A 17,512-nucleotide genomic window follows, 5' to 3' on the forward strand; every position below is an offset into this window, starting at 1 on the left:
CTCAATTTGAATTTATGCCCTCTCAGGTGATTATTCTGAGCAAGAGGCAGAATCCCATCAGCATTGAGCATGCTCAAACCATTCAAGGCTTTATACACCTCTATCAGATCACCTCGCCGGTGCCTAGTCTCCAGACACTGTAATTTGCAAAACTTAAGCCTTTCTTCATAAGAGCAACCCTTTGTTCCATTCACTAACCTTGTTGCCCTTCTCTGTAATCGCTCCAGCAGCTCTACATCCTTCTTGAAATGACGCCTCCAGACCTGTATACAGTACTCAAGGTGTGGCCTGACCATTGCCTTATACAAGGGAATAATCACCTCCTTATCCCTGCTAGAAAAATTCCTGTATATCATTGATAAGACATCATGAGCTACTCTTGCAGCCCGTCTGCACTGCTCAGAGAACTTCATATCTGCCTGCACAATTACACCCAGGTCCTTTTCATTCTCTACCCCTGTCAGTGTAGTACCACAGAGTTGATACATTGCTCTGGGGTTGCTGTTTCCCATATGTAGTACTTTACATTTGTCAATGTTAAACTTCATTTGCCACCTCTCAGCCCATCTGCTCAACCTTTCCAGATCCTGTTGCAGCAGCATAGCATCAGTAGTGTCCTTAACAACCTTGCCAACTTTTGTATCATCTGCAAACGTGGACATTTTCTCTTTGTTCCATTGTCTTCCACAACAGAAACACACAGGAGACATGCATTTCAGTTCAAATTATGTTCTAAAATCGTTACAATTTCCACTGACCTTAACTGCCATTCTCAAGGAATAATCACTCTTTCATTTCATGTTTACTTCAGTAGATGGCAACACCAGTAGTCATCTCATAACATCAATCTCCTTTTCTAATTGCCGTATATGCTGAAAATAAATAATACTACTAAATTATTATGCATTTACATAGTAGCACTGATATTTGGATTAACAGATTAACAAACTTCATTTGTCACTGGTGTTCCAAATAGCAGATTTTTGCCACAGATCTGCCACTGGTTCATCCAGTGCAGTCACAGCTGTATTGAGAAAATCAGTTTTGAACATCCCCTATTTATAGTGGAAAGCCAAACTGCTAACCAAAGAACAAAGTTAAATAAAGAATGAGAATATAAAATAAACTGGACTATGTTGGTGGTATAAGTATATATTCGTGATGGTATAATCAGTGCTTAGAATCTCAACTCCCAACTACCATAATGAATAAATTAAAATTAAATTTAACTGAAGAGAAAGGAAGAATAATAAATAAATAAAAATATAAAAAGATAAGCATCAGCTACAAAGCATAACCAGCCACATGCTGTAAAACATTCTATAAGCTGAGATGTAAATTAAATTAAGAACAGGCTAGTAGAGTGAGTAAATCATTTTAATTTATTTGTTATTCTAAAATCAGCACACATTTTTCTTGGAGAGGGGTCATCCATGTTAAGCACTAACAACAAATTCTGTACTGCTTTTCAATTACTTTTGCGGTCTAAGTAAAATTGCTTCTTCCACCCTTCTAAAATTTTCTCTCCATGTCCAATGATACCACATGATCTGTGGCTGTAGTTACCTCAGTATACACCACAGACTAAAAGGGTATTAATAAATGGATAACCCTGTATAAGAAAAGTATTCACAAAAATACTAACTGCTTATTAAAATGAACTCTGATAGAAATGTAAATAAGACTGTCATCACATTTTCTCTTGAATAACCCAATACCTGTTCTTTTAGTTCACCAAATTGCTTTTCATAATCTTCTACCAATGAACTTAACTTTTCCTTGGTTCTACTGAGTTCAGCTATTTCAGACTTCTGGCGATCAAATTCTTTTTGCAACCTCTGTTGTTCCTGTTTTTCATGTGCTGACAAATCTCTTAACCTAAAACAACAAACAAAATTAAAATGATTTTTTTGTCATAAAAAGTACTGTCCATGAATTAAAATTAAAATTAAATTTAATTGAATGTCTGATTAAAAAAATTGTCAGAATAAAGTAAATTTATAGCAAGAACAGTGTATTTTGGAACATCACAATCTTATTTATACAAATGAGATCCTTAAACGTCATTGTATGCACACGTACAGCAGACTCTCGATTTACTGGGATTGCAATTAACCGGGACACTTCAAGACTTCAAATTAGGGAAAAAAAAAAACAAAAAAAAACCAGAAATCATAAATTCAAGTAATAACTAGAATAGGTATAAAAAGACGTTTGCAAGTCGTAAATAAGTGGCGTTATAAGTCATCATTGGGAGATTAATGTACCTATTATCTTGCAACCCCTGCTGTCTTCATGCCACTGATAAAAAAAAAAAAAAAAAAGAGAACAAATGTTTAGTTTGTTTAGTGTATCGCATCGATTGTTGTGTTCCGTCACCACAAAAAAAAAAAAAAAAAAAGTTTCATTATCTATGTCAGGGATATCAAATTTTTTTTATAGTAAATATTTTTTATTCAGAAATCCCGAAAATGATGGGTAAATGCAGAGTTGTGCTTTCAATTAAACAAAAACTTGAAATTATTCAAAAGTTTGAAAATGGTGCATCTGTTAAATCTTTAATGAACTATTATAACATTGGTGACTAAACCATACATGACATCGTAAAAAATAATGGGAAGAATTATATTGGTTGGGCATGCGAATAGTGTGGGGTAAGTTTTTTGTTTTTTATCTATAGCCATATTTTTTATGTAAGTTGCTGAACATTTTTTGATTAACTCGGAAATCGATTTTTTTTTTACCATCTATACCGGAAAATCTAGAGTCTACTGTAATTACTGTCTCATAAAATAAATAAAACTTATTTTATAAATGATTATATAAATTCTGGGATAGATGATAAAAATAAATTCCTTGATAACTGATTTCCCGGTTAATCCAAAAATAGCAAAAATGAAATGTTCAGCAACGTAACTAAAAAAAAATGGCAAAGGATAAAAAAACGAAAAAACTTACCTTGCATTACTCGTGTGTCCAATACGATGTTTGCATAAGTATAAAATATACCTATAGGTATATTTTATACTTATGCAAATATACTTATGTATGCTTGCATCGGGCGCCAAAGTCTACAAGTTTTGTTTTAACTTAAAAAGTCTATTGATATCTTTAAAACACATTTTGTTTTTAAAATTAAATTTTAATTTTACAAAATATAGAAAGAGATCAGCAAAAATTAGTTCACTTAGAGAAATACAAAAGTATAGAAGATTGTTTTTTTTCTTTTGCCACTTTTTCATGAATGGCACTTCGAATATTTATTAAAACCAGTTTTTCCGATAGAACACTATCCTCTTGCTGCTCCAGATAGTCAAGAAGTGCTTCTGTGTGGCTTAAAGCAACACTATGTCTAATTTTTTTGTGACGATATCAACTCTTCTTTCTTTTCTTCAGGTTCATCATCATTATTTAGTGGTGGTGTAATAGTTATTACTTGATGTAAAATTTCTTCATCATTTGTTGTTTGTTTGTTTTTTGGTTTTTGGGAGCATTAGCAACTAAGGCCATATTGCTTCGGGATATGCGGTGGTCATTGCCTGACCTTTCCGCATCCTCCGTATTTGGTGGTGACGGGTTCGAACCCCGGTCTAATCAAGAAGCGTGTATTATGCACTGCTGCTCCTTCCCACCTCTTCATCATTTAGTATGTAGTATGTCATCATCAAGAGCCATTTTCAATCCACTGCAGGATGAAGGCCTCTCCAGCAACTTTCCAGTTCCTTCTGTTTTGTGCAATGGCCATCCATTTACTACCCACAAACTCATGAATTTCATCTATCCATCTCCGCCTTTGTCTTCCAGGTTTTCTTCTAGCTCTTCTTGGGTACCATTCTGTTATTTTCTTAATCTATCTGTCATCATGTCTTCGAGCTATGCATCCTATCCAAGACCATTTTAGTTTTTTAGTTTTGATAAGAATGTCCTTTACTTGAGTTCGCTGCCCAATCCATGGTTTTCTCTTCTTATCTAACAGTCTGGTTCCCAATATAATTCATTCCATTCTTCGCAGTGTAGTTCTCAGCTTCTCTTCCATTCTTTTGGTGAGTGCCCAAGTTTCACTTCATTAAGTCATGGTGGGTAGTATACATTGGTTCATTATTTTACATTTCAGACAAACTGGAATATTGCTCCTCAGTATGTGACTATATTTCCTGAATGCTATCCATCCAAAATTTATTCTTCTCTTGACTTCCAGCCATTTATCATTATTACAGCTAATAACTTGTCCCAGATAAGTATATGACTCCACCTTTTCAATTACTGCTCCTTCAATCATTATGTCCCTTTCTGTGGCATACTTCATCATTACTTTTGTTTTAGCCATATTCATCTTTAGTCCAAAATCCTTACTAACTGCATAACTGATTAAGATTTTCCTCTAATTCTTTGGCATCATGGCTCATGACCATAATATCATCTGCAAATCGTAAATGGTTTAGTTACTCTCCGTTCACATTGAATCCTTTCTGCGACCAGTCTAATCTTCTGAAAGCTTCCTCAAGGGCAGCAGTAAACAACTTTGGAGATAGTGTCTCCTTGTTGAACTCCTTTCTTAATTTTGAATTTGCTACTGTCTTTGTCTAGTCTAATAAAGGAGGTAGTGTTCTCATATATTTTCTTCAAAATCATAATATATGGGGTATCTATGCCTTGTCTTTCCAGTGCCCGAAACATTGCCTTATGATGTATGGAGTAAAAGGCCTTTTCATAATCCACAAATGCCAGGCATAATGGTGTTTTATATTCATTTGCTTTCTCCAATAGCTGTGATATTACATGAAGGTGATCCATAGTTGAGAATCCTGTCCAAAAGCCAGCTTGCTCTTTCGGTTGATTCTCATCAAGTATTCTTTCTAATCTGTTAGTAATGACCCTTGTGAACAACTTGTAGATGTGGGATAACAAGCTAATTGGTCTATAATTTCCAATTTCTGATTTATCTCCTTTCTTATGCAGCAAAACTATGATTGCATTGTTCCACTTCTTAGGCGTCACACCTTTTCTAATGCATTTTGTGAAGAGTCTTGCCAGTTTTTGTGTCATGTCTCTTCCTTCCAATTTTAACAACTCTATAGTAACTTCATCTTCCCTCGGGGCTTTCTGATTCTTCATTTTCTTCAATGCATGTTCTACCTCATCAGGAAGAATATCGGGTATGTTGTATGTGTTACTAATTTGCGATCCATCTTCCCCACTGCTGGCATCATTCCCTCGCTCCTTGTATAATTCTCTATAGTAGTCTTCTGCTATTTGAATTATGCCTTCTCTGCTATTTATAAGTACACCATTGTTATTCTTCAGTTTCAGTATCATTTGTCTTTCTGTATTACTGCTCATGGCTGCTGATTTAAGTCCTTTGTTTTCCCTTAATGCTTGTTCTACTTTTCTTGTGTTAAATCTTCTTATGTCCTCTCTGAGTCTCTTTCTAATGGCTTTGCATAACTCAGTATACTCAATTTTCTCTTTGTCAGTGTTTATCTTGCTCTTCATTTGTCGCCTTGAGTTCATCATGACAAGTGTTTCTTGACTAATTTTTTCTTCTTTGGATTTCCTTTTACCTATAGGTTTCTTGGGCTTTATCACTTTCAGAAAGTTGTAATATTCTTCGTCGATATCTTGGTCCTGAGCAGTCTGCAGAAGCTCAAACTTGTTCTTAAGTTCCAGTACATACTGCTTTTTATCCTCTTCTGTTATCTCAAAGACCTTCATATTATTTACTCGAGTCAGTTTTTTCCTTTCTTTTCTTACATCTATATCAAGTGTGCATCTTACCATTCTGTGATCACTTCCAACATTTACCTTATTCAGGATGGTAACATCATTCACGATATATCTTCTGTTAGTGAGGATGAAGTTGATTTCATTAGTTGTTAATCCATTTGGACTCTTCCATGTCCACTTTCTGTTCATCCTTTTCTTGAAAAAAAGTGTTCATTACTGACAATCTCGAGATTCTGCAAATTCCACAAGTCTTTCACCCTTTCATTTCTTTCACCAATTCCAAAATTTCCTATAGTTCCCCTTTCTGCACTGTTTTGTCCTTTTCCAACCTTAGCACTGAAGTCCCCCATAATGATAGTGTAGTGGGTTTTCTACTCATCTAGAAGACTCTCAATGTCGGTGTACATTTCTTCAGCCTCTTCATCATCATGGCTCAATGTTGGTGCATAAATCATTATAACCTTTAGCTTGTACCTCTTAGAAATCCTGAGTAGTAGTCTTGACACCCTTGGTGATGTACTTTTGAATTCCAAAATGTTTTTTATATCTTTATGGACCAGAAAGCCAACTCCAGCTACGCTCCTTTCACTGTTTCCATTGTTGTACAGCAGATTTCCACTTGATAAACTTATCAGTGATTCATTTCTTCTTCTTGTTTCAGCCAAACCGATGATATTCGAATTCACATTTTCTAATTCCTTTTCCAGCTCTAATATCCTGTCTTCACTGATGAGTGATCTTACGTTGTAACAGGCCAAGTTCAGTTTCCGTGCATGGCAACCTGGTCGTACTCAGAGATTCTTAGCAGCCTCTGCTTCCACTCTGATCTTCTCGCTGCCATAAGAGGGGGAGTGAAAGCCGCTGGGGACTGAGGGCCATTTGTTTCATCGTGCTGTCATGTAAATTTAGTATGTAGTATGTCATGGCCAGGTAAATCTTTGTCATAATTAAGCCAATCAGGAATCGATTGCTCATCGACATCGGCACACACCCCTCAATTTGTTGCAAATTTCGTAACATTTCTGGTACCAGATCTTCACAGTTCTCTTCAAATCCTAAGAATTCTTCATCGTTTCGCAGTAAAATTTTACGTTAACACCTCTTTAAGGTTATGCTTTTTATTGATTTCTATGCTGCTGAAACTTCATAAATCACAGCCAATACAGTCAGGTTTTTTCAAAATGTCAATAAGTCACTTTCGCTAACTTGAGAGATAAATTTGTGCGATAAACTACTTTCATTTGTTCGATGACACCTCGATCCATAGGTTGCATTAAAGATATCACATTGGGAGGTAAATGTTTGATGAAAATATTTCCATCGTCTAATTTTAGAATTTCTTCATTAGGATGATATGGTGCATTGTCTAATACAGGACAGCTTTCTCTGGCAAGCCCAGTGATGCCAGATGTTGGCACACTGAAGGCACAAATTTAGTTGTTAACCAACTGGAAAATATCTCCCTGTCCATCCAGGCTGATTTATTGTTGTAGTAATTGACAGGTAAATTTGATATTAAAATACTCTAGAAAGCCAGTGGTTTTTTGCCATTCCAATTACACAGAGTTTCAAAGAATGAGACCCGGCAGCATTTGCACAGCAAAGAACTGTCAATCTTTGCTTTTGCATTATGTCCTGGAGCTTTTACCTTGGTTTTGCAAGCTAAAGTTTTTGACAGAAGACATTTCCAGTACAATCCTGTTTCATCAGCATTGTAAATTTGATCTTCCACAAGTTCATTGGTTTCAATAAATTTTTGAAATTCACTGGTGAATTCTTGTGCAGCTGGTGCATTACTACTTAGTTTTTCACCTTGAATGGAAATCTGATGAATGCCGTGCCTCTGTTTAAACCGCATCAACCACCCAGAAGATGTGTTAAAATCACCATGCAGTTTTAATTCGTCAAAAAAATATTTTGCCTTTGCTGCGCAAACTGCCCCAGAGACTGGAATGCCTTCTGTTCTTTGTTGACTAAACCACAACACCATTGCCTTGTCGAGGTCCTCGTATGTAGATAGTTTCATCATATTTCTGTTAGTCAAGCCTTGAATGCTATTGCCTGCAAAATCTAATAGCATCCCTTTATTTTTTAAGATGTCGCATATGGTCTGGTCACCAACATTATAATGGTTCATTAAAGATTTAATGGCTGCACCGTTTTCAAACCCTTCAATAATTTGAAGTTTTTGCTCAATTGAAAGCACAACTCTTACATTTCCCTATCATTTTTGCAATTTCTAAACAAAAAATTCGACCGAATCACTCCTGACTTAAATAATGAAAGAAAATTTTTCTTTTTGCAGTACTATAGAACACAGCAATCCATGCAATGCACTAAAACAAACTAAACATTTGTTCTCTTTCTGTTGTTTATTTGAGCAGAGGATGTGAAGACAGTGGGGTAATAGGTTCATCTCCCAATCACGACTTATAACACCGCTTCTTGTCGCTTATTTAGGACTTGCAAAATATCTGTTTATACCTATTCTGTTTATTACTTGAATTTTATGCTTTCCAGTGGATTTTTTTTTTTCCTACTTTGGAGTCTTGAAGTGTCCTAATTAATCAGATTCCTGGTTAATCGAGAGTCTGCTGTACTTAAGAACCCCCTACTAAACACATGATAGCAACCATCTCTAACATTAAAAACAAATTTTCTGTGCAAAAACTTAGAATCTGATCCAGATAAAACTTTACCATTTATCATGGAGAGCATAAGAAATAGTTAATGGCAAGAAAATCTATTCACATATGCCCCTCTTCACTGTGTTATGTGTTTTACCTAAAATCATAAACATGTTTTTATGATTTCTAGCATTGGTTTCATTTTATAAAAACATAATTTTATATTAATAGAAGGTCAATTACACTAAAAATTCTTAGAAATATTTCACAGCAAGTTGTTGATTCACTCATTTATATCTTAAAGTTCTGCCTTTGTGGCAGGGGAGGACTGTTACTACAAGAATAAGACAGATGCACTTGCAATGTTACTTAATCACTATTCACAGACTAATAGATTAACAGTAGCCGGAGGCAGAGGCAGAAATGATTCTTAAACTGCTTCTATTGGAATGAGCAGCAGCTCAGAAAGCAAGTTGCTGGGGATTTTAGAAACTGCTGGGAGTCATGAAACATGGGCTGTGTTGGAATAACTAAGAGTAAGCTCCTAGCATTGGTGCATGTACACCAATGCTAGGAGTATAGTAAATAAATTTGATGAATTTAAAGTGCTGGTTAAGACATCCAAGGCTGATATTGTTGGGATATCAGAGACGTGGCGTCACTCAGATATAAGCAGTGCAAAATTGGAATTTTGGGAATACAATGTCCTCCCCGAAACGTTACCACCTTGTCACAGTGGGGAGGCTTGAGTATCCCGATGACTCAGAGAGCTATGCTGGCGGTAGCTAGACTACCGGTAGGGCCACCCCTTTACTACTTGAAACAGACAGGTCAAAGGGTAGGGATCAGACGAAGAGTAACATACTGGTCCTCAAAAAAATAAAAACTCAAAAGCTCAAAGAGGAAAACTGGATGGACAAAAGGACGCGACTCGGACTAGGAAACGAAAAGGAATAACGGACATTTTAAATATTGTAACATGGAACATAAGAGGAGGATTAGGATATAAAGAAGTCGAATTACTTAAACACTTAAAACAGAAGAAAGTAAATATAGCAGTCATAACAGAAACAAAGAAAAAATTAAAAGTATATCATTCTTATACAATGATATACAGTGGAGTAGTTCAAAAGGAAAGAGCCAGTGGAGGGGTAGCAATATTAATAGATCGGAAATGGAAAACCAAAATACAGAGCTACACATTTATAAATAATAGAATAATAACAGTAAGATTTAAATTAGACAGAGGTTATTTATGTATAATTGGAATTTATGCTCCAGAAGATGGAAAAGAGGAAGAAACAGATAAATTTTATTTAGAGTTACAAAAAGAACTAGATAACAATGTAAAAAAGCCATGTAGTTATTTTGGGAGATTATAATGCTCAGGTAGGGAATAAGCCAATAAAAAATATTATGGGATGCTATGGAGAAAATAAAGTGAATGGAAATGGATATAAATTAAGAGATTTTGCAACATTTAATAATTTAAAGATAGCAAATACATTTTTTAGAAAATGTGATATACATGAATATACATGGTTGGCAAGAGGTACACAATCAATAACAGACTATGTAATAGTAAATCAAAAATTAGCAAAACAATGCTGAGATACTAAGGTGTTTAGAGGATATGATGTTAATTCAGATCGTTTTTTAGTGGCTTCAAAAATAGAGTTATGGGCTAAATGGGAGAAGAGAAAAGTTATTAAACAGAGGAAGGAGGAGTTAGGTTACAAAGTATATCTACTTCAAGAAGAAAGTATACAAAATTTATATGAAAAAAGGCTTAAAGACGAAATAAGTAAAACATTGGAGAGAGAACAAATTAGAAGAATGGAATAATATACGAAATATAATTCAAAAGATAGCAAAAGAGACACTAGGACAATTCAGGAAAAACTATAAAAAGAGGGGAGTAAAGATATGGAATGAAGAAATAGCTAAAGCAGTAAAAAACAAACAAGATAAATATCTTAAATATATACAAAACAGGACAAGGGAGAATGAAGAAACATATAAAGAAGAAAGTAATAAAACTAAAGATATAATAAGGAAGGCTAAAGCAGAGTCATGGGATAGATTTATAAGTACAATAGAACATGATGTTCATGGAAGACAAAATTTGGCATATAAAATGATGAAACACTTGAATAGCACAGAGACAGACACTTCAAGAATAAATATAATAAAGGAAGAACAATGGAAAAAACATTATGAAGAATTGTGGAAAGACCCAACATATCAAACAGAAGAGATACAGTTAGACCCAGTTAGTGGCATAGATCCGATAACGAAGGAAGAATTGGAAAAGGCATTGAAAGTTACAAAAAATAGGAAAGCAGTGGGAATGGATGGCATAAATGCAGAACTGATCAAGTATGGAGGAAGTTTTTTAAAAGATAGGATACTAAATTTATTTAATAAATGTTGAGAACAATATAAAATACCAGAGGAATGAAAGATAGCAAGAATTATTTCAATATTTAAAAAAGGAAATAGAAATGATACAAAGAATTATAGAGGGATTAGCATATTAAATACAGTATATAAAATGTATAGCAAAATAATAAATAGAATTAAAATTATCTCTGATGAAATATTAATAGAAGAACAGACAGGATTCAGAAAAGGAAGATCATGTACAGTTAATATATTTGTATTAAAACAAATAATAGAAAAACGAAAAGAGTTTAATATAGAAATGCATTTAGCATTTATAAATTATGAAAAATACATTTGATCGAGTAAACAGACGAAAACTATGGAACGTATTGAGTAATAAAGGATACCCAAAGTATCTTACAAAAATAATACAGAGTTTATATCAAGGAACAAAAATAGTAATAGATACAGGTAATAAATTAACAGATCAAAGTATAATAAATCAAGGAGTTAGACAGGGATGTAGCTTATCACCAATGTTGTTTAACATATATATCGAGGATATGATATGTAAATGGAAAGAGGAAATTAATACAGGGATATATTTAAATACAAAGAATAGGATAATACACTGTTATTCGCAGATGATCAAGTAATTATTCAAGATAGTGAAGATAATTTACAAAGAGCAGTATTTAAATTAAACCAAATAACAGAAGAATATAAAGTTAAAATATCAACAATGAAAACTAGAACAATGGCTTTTAAGGGAAAAAATACGGTGAGAACAAAAATAGTTATAGACAATAAAATATTAGAACAAGTAAAACATTTTAAATATCTAGGATGTGATATAACATATGATGTTGAAGATATGAACCAGAAATTGGCGAAATTTCAAAATATATGTGGAACAATAAAAAGAACTTTGGCTAAGAAAACAAGGAAAGAAACACAATTGAAATTTTACAAAGTAATGGCAATACCAACACTTCTTTATGGTTCTGAAACATGGATACCGAAACAAAAAGATATTAATAGAATACAAGCTATGAAATTGTATTCTATTATTTTTATGAAATTTAATGAAATGAAATTTTTAAGATATGTTAAAGGATGTACAAAATTAGATAAAATACCAAATGTAAATATTAGAAAGGAATTAAAGATTTATTCAATTAATGAAAAAATTATAGAATACAGACAAAGATGGAAAGAACAGGTAGAAAGAATAGAAGATAATAGATTCCCTAAATTAACTTACACATATAGAGCAAAAGGAAAAAGAGACAGAGGAAGACCGAAGAAAAGATGGGGCAGACCTCTTTGAGATCAGAACAGGAGGATCGCCTAATTCGTGAAGGAAGACAAGACAAGGGAATACAATGTGTACAGAAAGGATAGGAAGGGAGGAGGGGCTATGCTGTTAGTTAAGAAACGCAAAATCTAAGGAAGTGCATCCAGTTGGCATAGATCGACAGTGCAATGTTGAGTCAGTTTGGTGTGATATAAGCACTGGGAAAGCAAAAACGAGGGTAGAAGTTTGTTATAGGCCTAATAACTCTGATGAGTATAATGAACAATTATACAGAGAAATAGAGTGGGCCAGTAAATCAGAGTGTCTTATCACAGGGGATTTTAACTTCCCAGATATAGACTGGAACTTGTGGATTGGTCACTCGCACACTAGCAAGGCTTTTGTGGATTTATTGGATGATTGTTTTCTACAGAAGCATGTTAGAGAGGCAACAAGAGGGAGTAACACTCTTGATCTGATTATAAGCAGTGATTTAGATTTAGCACCTGACTTAGATTTAGCACTTGTCCTCTGATCAAAAGACACGCTGGTTATTTTTGCCTTCATAGCAAACACAAATGAAACATCTCCCTTTTCGATCTCCATTTGATACTGCAAAGTACCAAAGCTTAATTATAGTATAAAATGTGGTCCCATTAATATAATAAAAAAATTATAGTATAAAATGTTTCTTTTCAGAAAGGCATAATTGTTATAAGCTTCTTTCAATAAATAAATTGTATGACATATTAATGCTAAATAAAGTTGGACAGTGGTACTTCTTAAATCCTTTTCAAAACTCAGTTTCTGAGTTCTGAAAGAGATTTCAGACCAACAATTACAACACAAAATCAATTAAGATAGAAATAACCATTCCCATTACATTGCAGAAAAAAAAACTGTTTTTAAGAATACACAATCCTTTTTCAATTAAAGTATCCCAGGACACATTTTGCATTATGCCTTTAGCAGTTTTTGCCATTCTACAAAGCTTTGAAAAGTGTTGTATATTGTTCTTTACAAATCAAAAATTTGACTAATATAATATTGCAATTGGCAGTTTGTTCCCCCCTTTGGAGGAAAAATGTTTACTTTTTGTGAGTTTCCAGTATGCAATTATTGTGCAGTGATGTATCTGCATTTTTTATTGCATATCTAGATAAGGACTACTTTTATTCATTTCTGGCTTCATCTCTCTTTGGCTTCTACACTATTATATTTTCTGTGCATTTCCGAGCTTCACCAGCTTAGATTTACAAGTCAACTCAAAAAATGCTTAATTCTTTAATTAATGCTTTTCACTTATGCTAACTTTACCGAATCTGTCAAAATATAAATATATCTTCACACCTGATAATACTAGAAACCTCTCTCTCCCCCCACATACAATGGGCCCTTGGTTATCGGAGATGAATGGAATGGGACCAAGACTACCTCAGATAAAATAAATCTAGATAACAAAAAGGAATCTTTTTCATCACTTTTTTAATAGATATTTGGGGTTCATTTATTATATACAGTAATTGCAGTAAAAACTGTGTGGGGGATAATTTAGGTCCCATTTAAGGGAAAAAGTACATTATGTGTACTGAATAATTTGCAATTTCATTTTCTCTTATGGCATTCAATAAAACTGTTTAAAAAGAAAGTTCTAAATGCAGCCAATAAGTTTACTTTTTAATATTATTTTGTTTTGTGTATATAGCACAATAGTATCTATGCCCATACTGCATTGTTACATTACGCACAAAGCATCCTTGCTGCTAAACATCCAGAAAAGTTTTCCAAAAAATTATGATGATTACTATCATCAATTACAAGTTTGAGCAGATACATAATTAATTCTGGTATCTAAATATTACTGTTCCTATTTTCCAGTTTGGCCACTGGATTGGAAGTTCATCAGTTTTATATGCTGTTGCATAAACAATTCAAAAGTTTATACTGTACAACTCTTTTCTTTTCTTTTCTTTTTTTGCTCTGGCTGGCTGGTCTGGTTAAGAGAAAACTAGGTTAACAGGAACTTGATTAATTCTACTGCAAATTCAATCAAATTTTGCAGGATAGTTCTGAGCTGTGTTTCAAAGAACATGTTAACTTCCTTTGCTAAAAAGTTCTGAATGCTTTCTAGTTAATCAAACCTCATCTCTGCAAGATATAAAATTATACCTGATTTCAAAAGTTTTCTTGTAGATTTGGTATGGTTCTCAACTTTTATCTGCCATGAAAAAGATATGGGGATAGCATTTTGGGTCCTAAAGGTGGTGGCTAGCTGATGGACTTACCTACAGCCCTATAGAACATAAACTAATGATGATAAAACACAAAGCACTGATTTACTTTGCTGTGCCTCTGCATAAAAGCACTGATTTACTTTGCTGTGCCTCTGCATAAAAGCACTGATTTGCTTTGGTGCAGAGGCACAGCAATATTAACATTTGGGAACCCATTGGCTGGCAGTTTTAATGCACTTCTCTAGAAGAAACCCATATGTCACGGAAATACATTTCTATGATATGCATTGTTATTTGTATAAAGTTAAACTAAAGTTGTCTCAAAATTGTAAATGCTCCATTTAGAATTGCTTAAAAATTTTTTTCTGCCATTTTCCAAGTACTGGTGAGCATAAATAACAGATGCCCAAATGACCTTGACCTATAGCATTGTTTCATCCTGTTTACTGTTACCTGACTTGAGAACTTGTTAAAATAACTATTATAACTACTATCTACAAGTATAATGACACAACCATGAAAATGCCTGACATGAAATAATAAAACACAAATAATTAGAATATCTGTAAACCTTATATTAGTTAAAATTTATTTTATTTTTACATTTGCATAATAACATACTTCACTAAAGCTTCTTTCAGTCTTTCATTCTGTTGTTCAAACTGTTTTAACTGATAATTTGTAGGTGTACCTTCTGTGCCTACAAAAAAATATTTTAATTAAATTATTTAAAACAGATAATGCAAAACATGCAATAATTATCTTCAACTAAACATGCAATGTTTAGTTGAAGATAAACATTACTAATTAATTCTTGTAAACCAATGAAATTATTGTACATCAATAACTGCTTTAAGCAATTATCATTTTCATATAATATAAATCATATATTTTAATAATTAAAATATACAAGTATATAGGTAAATAACTATATTATTTATTTGTACTATATTATTTATAACAATGCATGTGTATATATCGAGGGTTTAGTGTCAGACAACATTAACTACAAAATCATTTTGTAGTTGATATTTTTGTAATTAACCAAGAAAAAGTCATTTGACATTTTCTTGGTAAGCACCGCCGGAAATGTGGTGCTTACAGCCCAAGCTAATTTGTAAACTACTAGAGAAATACCTTTCTATGACATGATATGCATTGTTATTTGTAAAGTTAAACTAAAGTTGTCTCAAAACAAAAAAATTAAATTTTTTAGTTAACGCTGTCTGACACTAAGCTGACAATATATATAAGTCTGACAATATATATCTATTTGTATATATATACAATTCTGTAAGCCATTTTTCAGTTATAAAAATTGTGAGTCAAATGGAAGCAGCTAAAGACACATGCGGCCATTTTAAAGCTTATACTATCAAGATGTCGGAAAAATAAAAGTTTTACAATGAAATGCACCATGAGCCCCTAAAATGAATCATAAAATTCATAGTTTGAATTAACATGGCATGATCTATAAAAGAGCTTGTGTTGTATTATAAAAAAGAGGGCACTTTGTCATTGTCAGATCATGAATTATGTTGCTCTAATATATTTCATAAAATTAATTAATGATAATATAACATACTTAGGTAAAAGAAATAGGTAGATTATGAATAGAAAGTTCTCAGCTACATTGTTCGCATATTTTTATTCAAGAACTGGAAAATTATTGCTGATACAACTTTAGGTCATTTCAGAGGGTAACTGTCACTATGGCTAACTGCTTAACACTGTTGTTTGAAAGTTTGAACTGAGAGTCCATATATTTTATTTATAAAGTAATGTATTTTAAGTTTGAACCTGTTTCTACTGGTTTTTTTTTTTTTTTTTTCTGTAGATTGGTAGAAGCCAATCTTTTTTTTTTTTTTTTTTTTTTATGAAAACCCCAAACACGAAAGGTATCAAAACCTATAGTACTTAGTACCGTGCATGCGTTGAAGGAGAAGTATGGGGCAAGGGGGATTGGGGATAAGATTCTTTAGGGGAAACATGGGCCAAGTAGCCAATATTTCATTTTTGATTGTTTTCAAGGTACTTTGGTACCATTTCTAAAAATTGGTAAAACTGAACTATAAAGGATAATGTAGTATGGTTTAGGTTGCACATGTATCACTGTTTTCTCTGTCTACAGTGACATTGTAGCATTGTGTCCTTACTACATATTTACCTTTCACCTTCAAAAGAAAACAGTTTCCCATTTGCCTTGCTTTTACTATCAACAAGTCCCAAGGGCAAACATTTGAAAAGTAGGGAATCTATCTGTCCTGATGCATATTTAGTCATGGCCAGCTGTGTCAAATTAAAACAGATTTTTGGTTTTTGGTTTTTAGGAGCATTAGCAACTAAGGCCATATTGCTCCAGGATATGCGGTGGTCATTCCCTGACCTTTCCGCATCCTCCGTATTTGGTGGTGACGGGCTCGAACCCCGGTCTGATCAAGAAGCGTGTGCTACGCACTGCTGCTCCTTCCCACCTGGCTACGTAGGCGCCTTCTCCATCAGAAAGCTCAGGCGATCCCCGACAGAGAGCAGCCAGAGCACTGCGGACAGCCCGGCCCATCCCCCAGCGGGGGCGGTGGACAAGGCAGTGCTCCACTCGGGGCTCACGACTGAATAATAACAACGCCTCAATTAAAACAGACCTCACTACTGGAGAGGGAACAGTTTTGGAACTATTTACATGAAAATGTATTGTATACAGTGAAGTTTTACAATAAAATAACACATTTGGAATAAAAGAGAAAGAAAAAAACAAAGAAAAAGAAAAATTAAAATACAATAAAATAAAATTGCAGCTTTAGCTACACAAGCTGTGTGTGTGTGTGTGTGTGTGTGTGTGTGTGTGTGGGGTCCTTAAGACATATCTACTGCATATGGATGTATGAAGTATATGCTTTATTCAGAAGCAAAAGATTGCAGTTTACAGTATTATATATTAAAGAGATAATATCAATCTGTTTTATCACATGTTCTTTGTTATTATGACTTCTTATGATGGTATTCTAAGTTATTATATTTATTAAGCTATAACTAAAATTATTGCATGATTATTTCTCATTGTTAGGGAACATAAGGTTGATCGAAGTGTATAAGGCCTTGAATGGGTTGAGCAAGCTGAATGCTGATGGGATTCTTCGTCTTGCTCAGACTAAGAACCCGAGGGGGCACAGTTTCAAATTGAGGAAAGATAGTCGTATAGATGTGCAGAAATTTGCCTTTAGCCAGTGGGTAGTTGAATGGTGGAA

The 17,512-nt window shown here is 33.7% G+C and overlaps 1 protein-coding gene across 1 annotated transcript in view; it reads right to left on the minus strand.

Moving 5' to 3' along the window:
• LOC150087392 (dynactin subunit 1-like) overlaps positions 1-17,512 on the minus strand; it is a gene marked incomplete in the record, with an annotated part of 260,166 nt that overhangs the window by 149,681 nt on the left and 92,973 nt on the right. The window contains 2 exon segments of the mRNA XM_090372464.1: positions 1,719-1,878; positions 14,889-14,958. Of these exon segments, the coding sequence (XP_090228590.1) occupies positions 1,719-1,878; positions 14,889-14,958 (230 nt within the window).

Source organism: Mastigoproctus giganteus, chromosome 4, assembly GCF_048544385.1.
Source record: "Mastigoproctus giganteus isolate SK-2022 chromosome 4, ASM4854438v1, whole genome shotgun sequence".
Lineage (NCBI taxonomy): Eukaryota > Metazoa > Arthropoda > Arachnida > Uropygi > Thelyphonidae > Mastigoproctus > Mastigoproctus giganteus.